Genomic DNA, 14,397 nt, shown 5'->3' with positions numbered 1-14,397 from the left:
TTGAATTCTCACTTTCCCCCAAGCATTCCCTTCCCACCCAGGTAACAAAAGCAAGCCTTAGACCTGCTTAGCAAGAGAGATCAAAGATGCACCAGACACATTTGTACTGATTTTTGGGTCTATGTTTATTGACCTTCAAATTAATGTATCATCACACATTTATTTTGAACTGAAAGAACTGCTATAGTACACACACTTTGCAGCATATGTGCAACATATGAGTTGGCTTATTCATTTATTTATTTATTGCAAGGGAAGTTGGGCTGTTTAGAAACAAATGAAAACTGTGATTCTTTGCATTCCAGTCAGAAACTGAAAGTCATGTGTAAGTGCTCTGAGGGCGGGTTGGGGCATACTTCACATTTGATCGCCCATGTTGCCCACACCTGCTGTTTCAACATGGTATGCTAGCAATCTAACTTCTCTCGGCAGCCTGACACATGGCAGTGACCTTGCTTTAACTCTGGATGCTTCCTGAATGTACACGATTGTCCCAAGGCGACACTAAACAGCTGGCCAGGCTTGACATCGCCAACCTCACTGCATACAGAGGAAGCAAAAGCAATTTGCCTGGCCAGAGCTATATCTTCAACTCAGAATTCCCACAGCAAGGCTAGTGAACTTAGGGAGTGCACTGTCCTCAAGAAACTTGCAGAGTTATTTCTTCTCTCTACCTTCTGCGGGGAGTTGAGATTATCAGTAAACTGCTAGCCAAGAAGTTTGCATGCTACCTCCCCTGAATACCTGTTGCCTCTGAGTCCCGGTTGTCGGAAACTGCAAGTGAGGAGAGTCTCGCCCAACTCACAACATGCATGTAGCATTCAGCATGACGGCATTCTCAACACACTGCAAATCCTTCCATGGATTAAATCAGATTACTGTTAAGTATTCTGATCTGGGATTAATTGGTTAATCTTACCAATTAAAAAAACCTATGGCTTTCAGTTAAATTTGCAAGACTCACCAACCAACCTTAGGAAGTGCTTGCATTCTGTTACAAAATACCCAGCTATTGCTCAGTCAAAGCACATAGGGGTGGAGGATGTTTTTGGCACCATCTGACAACTGCAAGTTGCACAGGGACTGTGCTGATCCCTGCTAGCCCAAAGAACAGACCAGCTGATTGACGGTGCTAGTACTGCTAGTGCAGCTTGTATAGTGATAGGGGGTATTCATTGAATAAACACCTGTACAACTTTGAGGACCTTTTATCGTATAGGGTTTTTTCTTTTTCTTTTGTACATTATGCCCTGCAAATAATTACAATAACTATGCCAAGGGCTACTTCTTGCAAGTAACTGATGCGACCTTAACTACATTAAAGGGAACTTAACAACTGCTGGGTTAAACCACAGAGCCTAGGGCTTGCAGATCAGAAGGACGGCGGTTCGAATCCCCGCAACGGGGTGAGCTCCCGTTGCTCAATCCCTGCTCCTGCCCACCTAGCAGTTTGAAAACACATCAAAGTGCAAGTAGATAAATAGGTACCGCTCCAGCGGGAAGGTAAATGGTGTTTCCGTGCGCTGCTCTGGCTCGCCAGAAGCAGCTTAGTCATGCTGGCCACATGACCCGGAAGCTGTACGCTGGTTCCCTAGGCCAATAAAGCGAGATGAGCACCACAACCCCAGAGTCGGCCACGACTGGACCTAATGGTCAGGGTTCCCTTTACCTAACGACTGCTGGTAAGTGAAGTCAAAACACCTTACTAGAAAGTTTTGCTGTTGTGTTGGTGCTGTGCAGGGTGGAGAACCTGCAGCCTTTCGCCTAATCCTGTGTGGCTGGTGGGTTCCTAGAAGGCAAGATGGAGAACAAGAGAGGGAAATGGAGGGATGGGGAGGGGGGTGGGAAATGGATAGCACAGTGGAAGAAGAGAGAAGTCCTCGGCAAGCGATCAGTACAGACCTTTAGAAAAGAGGGTAGAGAGCCAGAATAGGCAGTAATGTTTGGGAGTGGCCACAGCTCAGTGGCAGAGCATCTGTTTTGCGTGCAGAAGGTCACAGGTTCAATCCCCAGTAGGAGACGGATAAGGACCATTTTTTAAACCATGGAAAGCCACTGCCAAACTGAGTAGACAGTACCAAGGCAGATGGACCAGTGGTCTGATTTTGTATAAGGTAGCTTCCAATGTGCTTTGCAAATGATCAGCTGAGACCTCTATCAAGAGCAAGCTCTTCCTCCTCAACAACATGCTGGGTGGGGAGGAATCGGGAGATAGGTAATAGCAGATAGCAGAAGGAGAGAGAGGGAGAGGGAATGAGAGAGAGCGGGAAAAAAGAGGGTGGTCCATCTCACTTTGGCCCTGTCCATTGCTGGCATGTGGCCCTTGACAGAATTAAAGTTTCCCTGCCCCTCCTGTAATGGAATTCAGCACCGAGTTATGTCACTGAAGAGGCGGAACTTTGTAGAAAGGAGTGAAAGGAGAAAGCTTCTGCCAATGGCTCCCATCAAGTACCAAAACCCATAACAAACAGACTCCAAGTGTAACGATCAGCCTTTGCCAAGATGTTTTGGACTACAATTCCCATGATCAGCTACAGCCAGCCTAGGCTGGGGCTGGCAAAGGGAAGCAGCAAAACCTTTTTCCTGAATCAACTGTGAATCACCAGGGACAGATTTGCCAGTACAGTGGTACCTTGGGTTACATATGCTTCATGTTACATACGCTTTAGGTTACAGACTCTGCTTCAGGATGAGAACAGAAATCGTACACCAGTGGCGCGGCAGCAGCAGGAGGCCCCATTAGCGAAAGTGGTGCTTCAGGTTAAGAACAGTTTCAGGTTAAGAACAGATCTCCGGAACAAATTAAGTACTTAACCCGAGGTACCACTGTACTGCATTTGAGGGCACCGCTGTGGAAAGGGGGCACAGCCTGACACACCATCTAAGCAAGCATGTACAGGGACAGTGTAGTCGTCTCACCCTCACCCCCTGCACATGCATGCACACGCATGCACACACACACACACACACACACACACAGCAAGGATACCTTATGTCTAATATACAGACCCTACTTCTGCCATCTGTAAACAAGCAATATTTCCTTTGCAGGAACGCAGGCATGTAGTAAAACATTAACGTGATGAAAGCTGACCTTTTGAATTTGTTTGTTCAGTGAGCCACTACTAATTAAAGTCCCTCTCTCCTCCAGCTCAGACACAATTTCCTTTTCATTTGTTTTAATTCCCACCCACCCCACCCCATCTCTTTCCTCTTTCTGCCTTGCAATTCCACCCAAAAAGGCTGGGTTTGGCAGGTAGGAAGAGACACAATGGCCAGGGCTGCCCGATTTATGCACCAGTAAGTAGACCGCTAAGCCCTACACAAGCTCCAAGTCTCTCTCACCGGCCACAATGCTGCTTGTCAGGTCAAGAGCATGACGGGTGAGGCCCCTGTGGGGCAGCTGCAGAGGAAAAACTTTGTACACTGATCTCCAAAAGCAAGCAACTGACAAGCTTCATCTTTCTAGGTACGCATCAGGGCTATTCACAAGCAGGGTCATTAGGAACTCTGGACTTCTTTAAAAATGAGCAACAATATGGAGCAACTTGTCTGCAGAGGATCCCCCCCCCTGCCCCCGCACAAAATGCTGCCATTGTTTATGCAAGTTTCGCCTTATTAAAGATTAGCTAATGCAAGCAAGTAGGCTATGGGGCTTTGAAAGACACTGCCCCAGTTCACACCCCATTCACAAAAGAATCACATCCCCAACCCAGTGTGAACGGTTGAGTCCAGCCTCTGGCTGCTGCAGTGATTCTTTCTTCTTCAGTTACTACACATGCTTTCCTTTCTTCTCCCCACATTTGCAGTTGGCGAATGATTGCTTAAAGTAATGCAAACTGAACAAAACATAGTCATTCTATATGCTAATATTGAAAAGGGAAATGTAATTACCTGGAGTAGTCCCCTTTAGCTTCCTACAATTGAGAGAGAAAAGTAATGATGTTAAAACACTATTTTTTTCGCAGTGGCTCTCAATGCTAAATTAAGACATCACATCACTGAAAACTTTTTCTAAAAGAAAACCCACACCCACACCCTAAACTCGTATTTTAAGCCAAGCCTTGACCACTCAGGCAAGTCTAAAGGACACCACTGGTTTTACAGGGTTTTGCTCTTTTCAAAGAAACAGAGAGACCATCCTTGCTCAGCTACAGCCAACCACAAACTGAAATTACAGGGATGGCCAGCCCTTGTGAACAGTCTGGCAAGGTTCATTCAAAACAGCACAAAAGTTCAAAAAGTCAAAGCCATCATCAGCTTGCTGCTGAATTTTGTCAATGAAAATCCAAGTCTCTTGCTAAGAAAAAAGCAGAAGACACATGAAAATATGAATGACAACAAAATCGTATGTGGTAAGGAAGATTGCTAACTGGAAACCAACAGTGCCCTTGATTGGGATCTACAGAACACTGTTCTAAAAATAAAATGACATTGCATTTTGAGCTTTTCTTTTTGAAGTGCAACTGGTAAGAGAGGTTTAAAAGTTTACAGAAATGCTTAACATTGTTGTGCCATATCACACACTTTACCAAGTGTCCAACATATAATTTTTTGGAGGGGGGGCAATAGTTATGCTAGAAACGTGATGCTAGTTCAATCATTCTGTGCAACTCCACATCTTAAAACACATACTCATATTCCTACTTCACCCCAAATATCCCTAAATGTTTACGTCTATTCTAACATCTCTGTTTGCTTTTAGCACAATGGCAATTTTGAAGCATTTGTATCACAAATGCACATTTATTTGGTTTTTTGCCGGGGTTAAGGGAGAAATAGACATGCCTATGCAATATGACAAATACATGAAAAACTGCTGTCAAAAATTTGGAACTAAAAGCTTTTGAGACCATGCATGTAAAATTAATAACAGCAACAGGCACGCAGAGAGTTTGAGAAAAATCTTACCTGTAAAATCAAAGCAGCTAACCTGAAGACTGTCTCACTTTCCACCTCAATATGCCCCTGTTTAAATAAAGAGGAAAATATTAAGGAGACATAGAGCCTAAAACTGCAGCAATGGGATGCCCCCCAGGGCTACACCGAATCTGTTAGCCTGTCACTACTCAGCACCACTGGTTTTCCTTCCATTGCAGATCATACCATTACAGCAAGAAGGGGTGGGTGTAATTTGAGCTGTAAAGTTGGGCAACTGCATAGCAGTTAACATGGACAAGCAGGAAAATGATTCTGAAAACGGAGGTGCAGAAGGCAAGAGAAATCTGACATGTGGGTTGCCTGAAATCTTTGATGAATCACACCTCCCCCCTTACAAATTTATCACGTTTGGACCCTGCAGATTTCCTGAGGTCTGTTGGCTGCACATTGACTGAATTTTATGCAAATACATCCAGCAAGTGTGCACAGTTATTTAGAGGTAAACCCCATGATGCCCAATAGTCTAAACATACATAAAACTGCACTTTATCCTTTTTATGGCAAGGTTTGGGAACCTGAACTATCTTGTTTCAAAACACACATAAAAACAACTTGTGCATGTAGGCTACTGTATTCAGACGTTTCTAAAGATAAAACACCCTTCTTTTGATCGCAAATGCATTGTTATCGTTTCAATAACGTTTTTGAACATGCAAAAAGGCTTTCCAAAGTCCCTAAAACTTTTCATGCTCCGAAAAACAGCCCTGCTGGGTAGGTTGCTAGTCTCATCTATTACGCAAATGCAGAATCGAAGCTAAGAGGCAACAAACTGCAGCGGCTGCCACGTTTTTTTCATTATTCAAAAAGCCAGTAAACTTCAGATCCTGGCTAAGGATTTCCCCCCTCACCCCCTGCTGCTTTTCTCTTCTTTCACTGCCACCCAATGGATAAGAAACTGGTTGCCAGGCACTTCCACAGGAATAAATAAGCTAGTGCAGTACAACTCCCCCATCTCCCCCATTGACCACTTGAAAATTGCTGAGGGTGTTGGTGGACTACTTAATGATTTTTCTGCCTGTTGCAGCATTTGTAATGTGCTGTGACAGGTGCTGTGTGATTTGTAATTATATTTTTGCTGCTTCTTTTACTTCTTATATTGTATTTTATTGTACTACAATTTTAATTTCATAGAATTCCTATCCGTATATCCTCTGCATAGAGTCTCTATGTGGGATTTGTTTCTTAACCAAAAAACAGACAATACACTCATATACAATTGAATCAGCAGTTGCTATATTTTATTCTCTTCCACTGAATGAATCCACCACCTTCTTGCCTTCACTACAAACATCCCCCCCCCCCATGCTTCAAATGGGCAGTCCTCTTTTTTCTTCTTTTCTCTTTGTAAAAGAGCCTGGAGAAGAGGAGGTTAAGGGGTGATATGATAGCTATGTTCAAATATATAAAAGGATGTCACATAGAGGAGGGAGAAAGGTTGTTTTCTGCTGCTCCAGAGAAGCGGACACGGAGCAATGGATCCAAACTACAAGAAAGAAGATTCCACCTAAACATTAGGAAGAACTTCCTGACAGTAAGAGCTGTTCGACAGTGGAATTTGCTGCCAAGGAGTGTGGTGGAGTCTCCTTCTTTGGAGGTCTTTAAGCAGAGGCTTGACAACCATATGTCAGGAGTGCTCTGATGGTGTTTCCTGCTTGGCAGGGGGTTGGACTCGATGGCCCTTGTTGTCTCTTCCAACTCTATGATTCTATGATTCTATGATTCACTTGTAACCTTATAAGACACATTCTCGTTTCTTTTTTCTAAGTAGTCAAATGCTTAAAGGTTGTTCCAAGAATGAAGGTAGGTGTGGGAAAGAAGTGATGTCACAGTCATCAGCCAATCTATGCTGTGCACTGCTGCCTTCTCTTGGCATCCAGTAGAACCAGTTCTCCCTGAGCAAAACCCTGAAACAGGAATAGCAGCTATATCTGATCCAGAATGGTAAGTGTATTTTCAGAGAGCATGTAGCATAGAATATGAAATATTCAGAATATTGGGAACTGATAGAAAGGAAAAGACCTCGAAACTGTTGATCTGTGCTATCCAGCCCTTTGGCTAATTAAACAATCTATGGTCTTTTAAACTGTGGTAGGAGTAATTGGTTTGTTTGTTACTATGTTGTGTACTTTTATATTGCCAAATGCCCTGCGATCTGGTACATAAATTTAATAAATCAGAATAATAAAATATCAATGCACATAGAACTACTGGCCTAGTTCTTACTGAGGTGGAAAATCTATACCTGAGCTGTCCTGCTTCAAACTGCAGGTGAGGTTGCACATGACTGACTGTTCATTGAAAGAAAGAAAAGGAAAAACCTTGCATGAGTGATACCTTCAACAAGATCAAAATTGAAGGGACTAGCAAATAAATGTCACACCCTGCTTTTAACATTTAGAAAGAAAAGAGTTAGATAATGATGAATATTCTTGTTGTAGAACAGCCTTTCCAAATCTGGAGCCCTTCAGATATTTTGGGCTACAATTCCCATCATCCCCAACCACTGACTATGTTGGCTGGGGCCAATAGGAGTTATAGTCCAAAACATCTCGAGGGCACCAGGTTGGGAAATGCTGCTTTAGAAAAAGGACTTGGCTCCCAAGACACTATGAGCAGAATTTAGGTCATTCAATGGTCTGGCCGGCAGAAGGAACAATAAATTTTCACTGATTCCACCTGAAGCCCCACAAATATGCTATAGGCAGTTGGGGGGAGGGGAGGCTCTAGAAATTAGCAAGCTGCAGGAGGGAAATGAGCAAAAAAAATGTCTCACCCTTCCCACTCCTTCCAGCAGTGGAAGTCTCCACTGGCTCATACCCTTCTGTGAATGGAAGGGTCCATCCTGTTTGCAGGAGATGCCAAGTCATTGCAGGAACCTTCTATTTTGGTCTGGGTGGTCCAAAATAAGCTCTAGTGGAGGGGTCACCCGTCTTGGAATGGGAAGTATGCAGGAGATAGGTCTACCCACATAATCCAAAACAAAAAAATTCCTTCCAGTAGCACCTTAAAGACCAACTAACTTAGTTGGTCTTTAAGGTGCTACTGGAAGGATTTTTTTTGTTTTGACTATGGCAGACCAACACGGCTACCTATCTGTAACTGCCACATAATCCAAACATCCTAGTTTCAATTTTAAGTACAGTGGTACCTTGGGTTACATACGCTTCTGGTTACATACGCTTCAGGTTACAGACTCCGCTAACCCAGAAATATTACCTCGGGTTAAGAACTTTGCTTCAGGATGAGAACAGAAATCGTGCTCTGGCGGCGCAGCAGCAGCAGGAGGCCCCATTAGCTAAAGCGGTGCTTCAGGTTAAGAACAGTTTCAGGTTAAGAACGGACCTGCGGAATGAATTAAGTACTTAACCCGAGGTACCACTGTATGTCTTGAAACAATAGTAGTTGGGGAAACCCTTTTATCTCGCTACATGCAATATGATTATGAAAACCTGGTTTAGCTAATCTACATTAATAGTTAGTTTATATTAGTGAAGATAGGGCTGCCAACAACTTTGTCTGGATTTTCACTTTTGGGAATATGGAAACCCTAGTGAAGGACACTTGAAAGCGGGAGAATGATGTGGGCAATGCAAAGGAGCACATCTGTACAACACAGCCAGTGTGATGATGTCTTCCACAAGTGTGCTAAGAAAAACGACAGGCTCTCCTTGCTGAGACAAGTGACTTACGTGATATTAAGACTTATTGTTTGTGGCATATTAACATAGAAGTTAGTAAATGAGGCCAGCTCACTATTTTATGGGATAAAACAAATTTTCTTGCATTTTTTTGACCATTCTTTGGAGTGTTCCTATGGGGGCTATTGAGATGACCTGCTACTGCACTTTAAAATTTACCTCTACACCACTGCAGTGGGAACTGCTTGACCCTATACGGAACATAAATCCAGTGTAGGAAAGACAGTGTAGAACTGCACTAATGAGAACATTCACAGTCATAAAATGCTTCACCTTTTGTACAACAATTAGGGCCACTTGAGACCCCGTCCTGAATTGAACCTGGCAGTCCAGCTGATAAGCATCCCTGGGGACAGCTGACAAGAAGACACAACTTTATAAAATAAAATAGCTGCACGGTTAGTTATGCGGTACTCTGACATATGGCTACCCCCTAGGGACCATGTAGTTTGATGGCATCAATCCAAGCAGACATAAAATTTAAACTCCTAGACACTTGGTAAGGGCTCCATGGGAATCTGTGGATATTAATGCATAATGTGACACATATCATAATCCTACATTCAGAAAGTGGTTTGATTTACGTAAAAAAAGGAGGCATATGTTTGGAGAAGCAGAATTTTTAGGAGCCAGGAAGTCTATCCTCAAGTTTTCCTCTATACAGGTAAGGATAGTACAGTATTAAGTAATTATTAATTCCATGATTGTACATTTTCCAGTACAGTACATATAGGTTCGTAATGCTGGTGTATCACATTTAGAGATAAAATATTTATGCCTTGTGACACTTGCTATAGTTTGGATGGGTGTGCTGTTTTTCTAGCTTCTCACCTTCTGCTGCAACCAGAAAACAGAATTGTTGTACTGTTTTTGGTTCTGCAGTTTCTCTATTCTTCCAGGCTGACTTGTTTAAGATGCATATACCAGCCTAGGGCTTGCTGATCAGAAGGTCGGCAGTTCGAATCCCTGCGACGGGGTGAGCTCCCATTGCTTGGTCCCTGTTCCTGCCAACCTAGCAGTTCGAAAGCATGTCAAAGTGCAAGTAGATAAATAGGTACCGCTCCTGCAGGAAGGTAAATGGCATTTCTGTGTGCTGCTCTGGTTCACCAGAAGCGGCTTAGTCATGCTGGCCATATGACCCGGAAGCTGTACGCCAGCTCCCTTGGCCAGTAAAGAAAGATGAGCACTGTAACCCCAGAGTCATCTGCGACTGGACCTGTCAGGGGTTCCTTTACCTTTACCTTTTACCAGCAATCTCTCACACCATTATATACCTTATATTGCTTTCCCCTTTCAATTTTTGCATGATAACGTGTCTGTCTGTGTGTGTACACACAGACAGTACACACACTGTTTGTGTACACACGGCTGTACTAAGATCACAAATCCCCCTGTGCTGCAAAACAAAGCCAGATCTACTATAAGTTGTATGTATTTTATGTATTGTATTCTGCCTTGTGTGACAGGGGTGGGAATCTTGGCTGGTTGGGGCTGATCAGAATTGGAATCCAACAACATCTGGAGAACAGCAGGTTCCCCAAAAGAGATACCTGTGTAGAAAATTGGCACACCTAAAAATCTCTGGAAACAAGTTACTTTCCACATGGAATGCTTTCATGGTGTCTACATTCCTGTGTAAAAATATCCTTCACCTCAAACATAAGTGCTAAGAGTCCACTTGCACAAAAAGAGGTGTGTGTGTGTTAATGTCATTGTCTTGATTTAATATTTTGCTTCTGGACAGTGATTTTAAATTTGTCTGCCCCAGCCAAACAATCTCTAAAAGTGTTCAGGGCTCCTTTGCTAGAGCCTTTCCCCTCATTTCTACCTGGGTTGAAAACATAAGCCCATATTAAAGATTCAAAGTGTAAGTTTGACAGTTCAGCACACAGCAGCCTTATGAAAAATTCAGTGGATGACAGACGAGAAGTCCCAATGCTGTATTTACCTCAAAACATGACTTTTCACAGAGAAATAAATGAATAAAATATCAAGTACCATCTTAAGTTTCATACTTTGGAACAGGAAATTCTTTTGGGTCCAAGAAGCGAAATAATTTTTTTTTTAAAGATAACAACAGCAAAACCTACAAAGTTAGATATGTTTTCAGAAAGTTTCTCAGTTTGAACATGCTTATTCCTCCTATTAAAACCTTCATGGTCATTTCAGACAGAGGGAAGACGAACTGGCCAAAGCGTCATGAGAAAGTTGACTGTTTTTGGTACTGCTGAAATACCAGTCGCCTCAAGGTTTTTTTTTGTTGTTGACACAGAGAAACATGTATTGACATATGTCAATACGAGTTGATCTCATATGAGTGATGGTGGACAAGGTGGCATTTTGAATTTTGTAACTAGCTCCTTTCTTGTCCAACTGAGGTAATTACAGGGTGGTGGCAAGTTTGGAAATCAAACTAGTGTTTTAAACCTGGAACAACTTCAATTTTCAAAAACAAACCTAACATAAAAACAGTAATTTGATATCGCTATAATTACACAGATGGCTTAAAGAGTATATATGCAAGCAAGTTGGCGGGGCTGATGTGCAGGATGAGTCTCAAAAGACTGGATACATTTCTGAATTACTCAAAATGGGAAGGGAGGACATAGCTGGATATAATCCAGATAAAGAAATCAGAGTTTTATAAGATGCAGATGTAAAGAAGTTCAAACAGAACTATTTGAAAGAGAGTGGAAAGTGCCATGCCTTTTAGTCTGATACTATGGCGGCCAATCCTTTTAACATGGATAACTAAATTAAGACTACATGGAAATGACAACTGCAGAATAGTGGAGGTGGTTTTTGTTTTGGTTTGGTTTCTGGGGTTTCTTTTACGTACAGAACATCTTAGGCCTGGAAATTACTTTGGGTGACATTTCTTATACATTTTAAATAAGCTGCTGGCTGCATATACATTAAATAGCCTGCCTCGTGGCTGTTTCTAATTACCCATAGGGAATAGGGGTAAAAAGACACTTATTATGGCTGCATTTTTAAAGTAGGTCTAAAGATCTACCCCCTCTATTGCCTGTCCTCCCACTTGGTGTTGCATTTACATTTTGTAGTAATTATTATTATTATTATTATTATTATTATTATTATTATGCTCAACAACTAACCTCAGTACAACCTTCAGTGCTAATACTATCCATTGGACTTTATATTCTGGTGAAAAGAATCTCACTTTTGCTATTGATGTGCAAGGTCAACTCTGGAAGGTTTGGTGAACTTTGGAGTTAATGAGGCCTTAAAGGCTCATCGTTAGAAGTTTAGTCAAATAAATAAGGTCAATGAGCACTAATTAGGCATTAAATAGAATTAAGAACGAGGTTGCCTTTCAACCATAGTGTTCATTTTATTGCACATGGTGGTAGTTTCATCACTGAGTAAATTATTTCTTGCAATGTTCAAACTATTTGCAGCCTAGGTTTTGGTTTAGGATTGGTAATGAGGGAAAGCAGGGTTAAAGCCATGAGACTGGCAGAAATACAGCAGGATATGCCTTTTCTAGCATGGAGGTTCAATTATGGGAGAAGCATCACCCATTCACATTTTGTCTGTTGGACATTTTAATATGTTTGTAGCCACTGATTTATTTTTGGGCTCTCCGCCCAATCTGCAAAACAGAAAAACTAATTTGTGTATGATGTAGCTCAAATTCCTTGAGAATTCTGTCCTGTTTTGTGAGTGAGTAAGAGGGCCCAATCCACATACAGTGTACTGGGCCTGGAAAAGCCTGTTAGCACCCCTTGGTAGAGAGGCCAGATCTTCCAAAACCAAGCATGACTTAAACCACTTCGTAAATATGCCCACTTTTCCAATATCATTCTGAAAACAGAAATGTATAGACGTAGAGCATAAATCTTCACAGTATAGTCGTACCTTGGATCCCGAATGCCTTGCGAGTTGAATGTTCTGGCTCCTGAACGCTGCAAACCCGGAAGTGAGTGTTCCGGTTTGTGAACGTTCTTTGGAACCCGAATGTCCGACATGGCTTCCAATTGGAAGCTGCGTCTTGGTTTCCGAATGTTTTGGAAGTCGAACCGACTTCTGGAACGGATTCTGTTTGACGTCTGAGGTACCACTGTAGTTCGAAACTTGGCCAAATGTTCAAACTGTGTGATAGCACACGTCACCTCCCTGAAGACTACATATCATTCTTTTTTCCATCTCTTGTTAAAAACATGCTTTTAAAGATCTGATGTGACCGGGGTCCTTATGCAGTATGTGAATTACAACACAACTCTAACCACATCTACTCAGAAGTAAGTGTTTGAATTAAATGGGGTTTACTTCCTAGGTGAGTGGGTTTAGAACTGCACCTTTACTTTTTTTACTGAAATGCTGGTAAAAGGAGCTTTACTGTACTGTGATCTAGGAAGGAATTTGGACCCTTTACCTAGAACAGCTGCAAGCTTATCAGCATTTTGGGGTTGACCTTTTCTACAAGGAGTTAACCTTGCAACACCTTTCAAGTAGTTCAGTTGAGACCTATGACTTCACCCACTGAACTTCACATCTGAGCAGGAATTCGAGCCTAGATTGCCTGTAGGCAACTCTGACACTTGAGTCCAACATGGTGCACTCCAGGGGCTACAACATACATCCCTGATCACTGGCTACACTGGCTGCAGCTTGTGCAAGAGTTACTGTGGTTCACAACATTGGAGGGTACCAAGTTGGCTACCTATGGTCAACTCACGACACATTTCCCCCCTCCCCAGGTGTGCTCTTATTTTTGAGTGATTAATAAAATATTAATGTACAGAAATAAAGGAACACAACTTAAAACGCTTTTGATCTAAAGTCCTAGTTGCAAGGTACCTCAAAAAGGCAGGCTTTATGAAATGCCAAAAAACATCACGACAATTGCAGCCTCAGAGACTTCAAAACTAGCAGTTATGTGAGCATAGGGAAGAACTGTACCTCTCCTCTAGTCATAAACTTGGTTTTCTTCCCTGAGGCTGGTGTCATTCAGAGAAGACTATGGGGCTGTGAGAGTAGCCTCAAGAAATCCAAAGCCCAAGTAATAATGTGCAATTACACGTGACTGTTTGGGTGTTGGGAAGAGGAAAGTAGGTAGAAAAAGAAAAAGGGGCGAGAGGGAGGAGAAAGTGGTAATTACCAGGGTGTGGGCACCCTGGTCAGCTAATTAAAGTTGAAGAATCCACAGTACAAGTCTATCCCATTATCACATGAAATAAGGAGAAGAAGAAGAGGAGGAGGAGGAGGAGGAGGAGGAGGAGGAGGAGGAGGAGGAGGAGGAGGAGGAGGAGGAGTTTGGATGTGATATCCCGCCTTTCACTCCCTTTAAGGAGTCTCAAAGCGGCTAACATTCTCCTTTCCCTTCCTCCCCCACAACAAACACTCTGTGAGGTGAGTGGGGCTGAGAGACTTCAAAGAAGTGTGACTAGCCCAAGGTCACCCAGCAGCTGCATGTGGAAGAGCAGAGATGCGAACCCGGTTCCCCAGATTACAGAACTACCGCTCTTAACCACTACACCACACTGGCTCTAAAAGTAAGAATGCTGACCCTGGTGTGATTCAAACACGCAGCCTTCTGATCTGGAGTCAGACACACTGTTGTGCCACAAAGGAGCATCAGACACATAAAAAAATCATGGTGTTGAGAAACGGTAGCAAACGTTTAGTCACCATCTGGATTCTGACGTTCAGTCAAGCCATCATTAAGACTAACCACAGTTTTGCCTGGATATTATTAATCATCATCATCATTATTATTATGACTACTTCACTG

At 42.6% G+C, this 14,397-nt stretch overlaps 1 protein-coding gene across 6 annotated transcripts in view; it reads right to left on the bottom strand.

Annotated features, from left to right (window-relative positions):
* The window catches only part of FRMD4B (FERM domain containing 4B), a 233,365-nt gene that overhangs the window by 70,321 nt on the left and 148,647 nt on the right, over positions 1 to 14,397 (bottom strand). For all 6 annotated transcript variants that reach the window (XM_081901464.1, XM_081901461.1, XM_081901460.1 and 3 more), the window contains 2 exons: positions 4,912 to 4,968; positions 3,895 to 3,917 (listed from right to left, as the gene is read on the bottom strand). In XM_081901464.1, coding sequence (XP_081757590.1) covers positions 3,895 to 3,917; positions 4,912 to 4,968 — 80 coding nt within the window. The remainder of the gene's footprint in view (positions 1 to 3,894; positions 3,918 to 4,911; positions 4,969 to 14,397) is intronic.

The sequence above is a fragment of the Podarcis melisellensis genome (genome assembly GCF_964234715.1).
Source record: "Podarcis melisellensis genome assembly, chromosome: 2".
In the NCBI taxonomy this organism is placed as follows: domain Eukaryota; kingdom Metazoa; phylum Chordata; class Lepidosauria; order Squamata; family Lacertidae; genus Podarcis; species Podarcis melisellensis.
The sequence above is the reverse complement of the archived record's forward strand: the minus strand, read 5'-3'. Positions and strand labels throughout refer to the sequence as shown.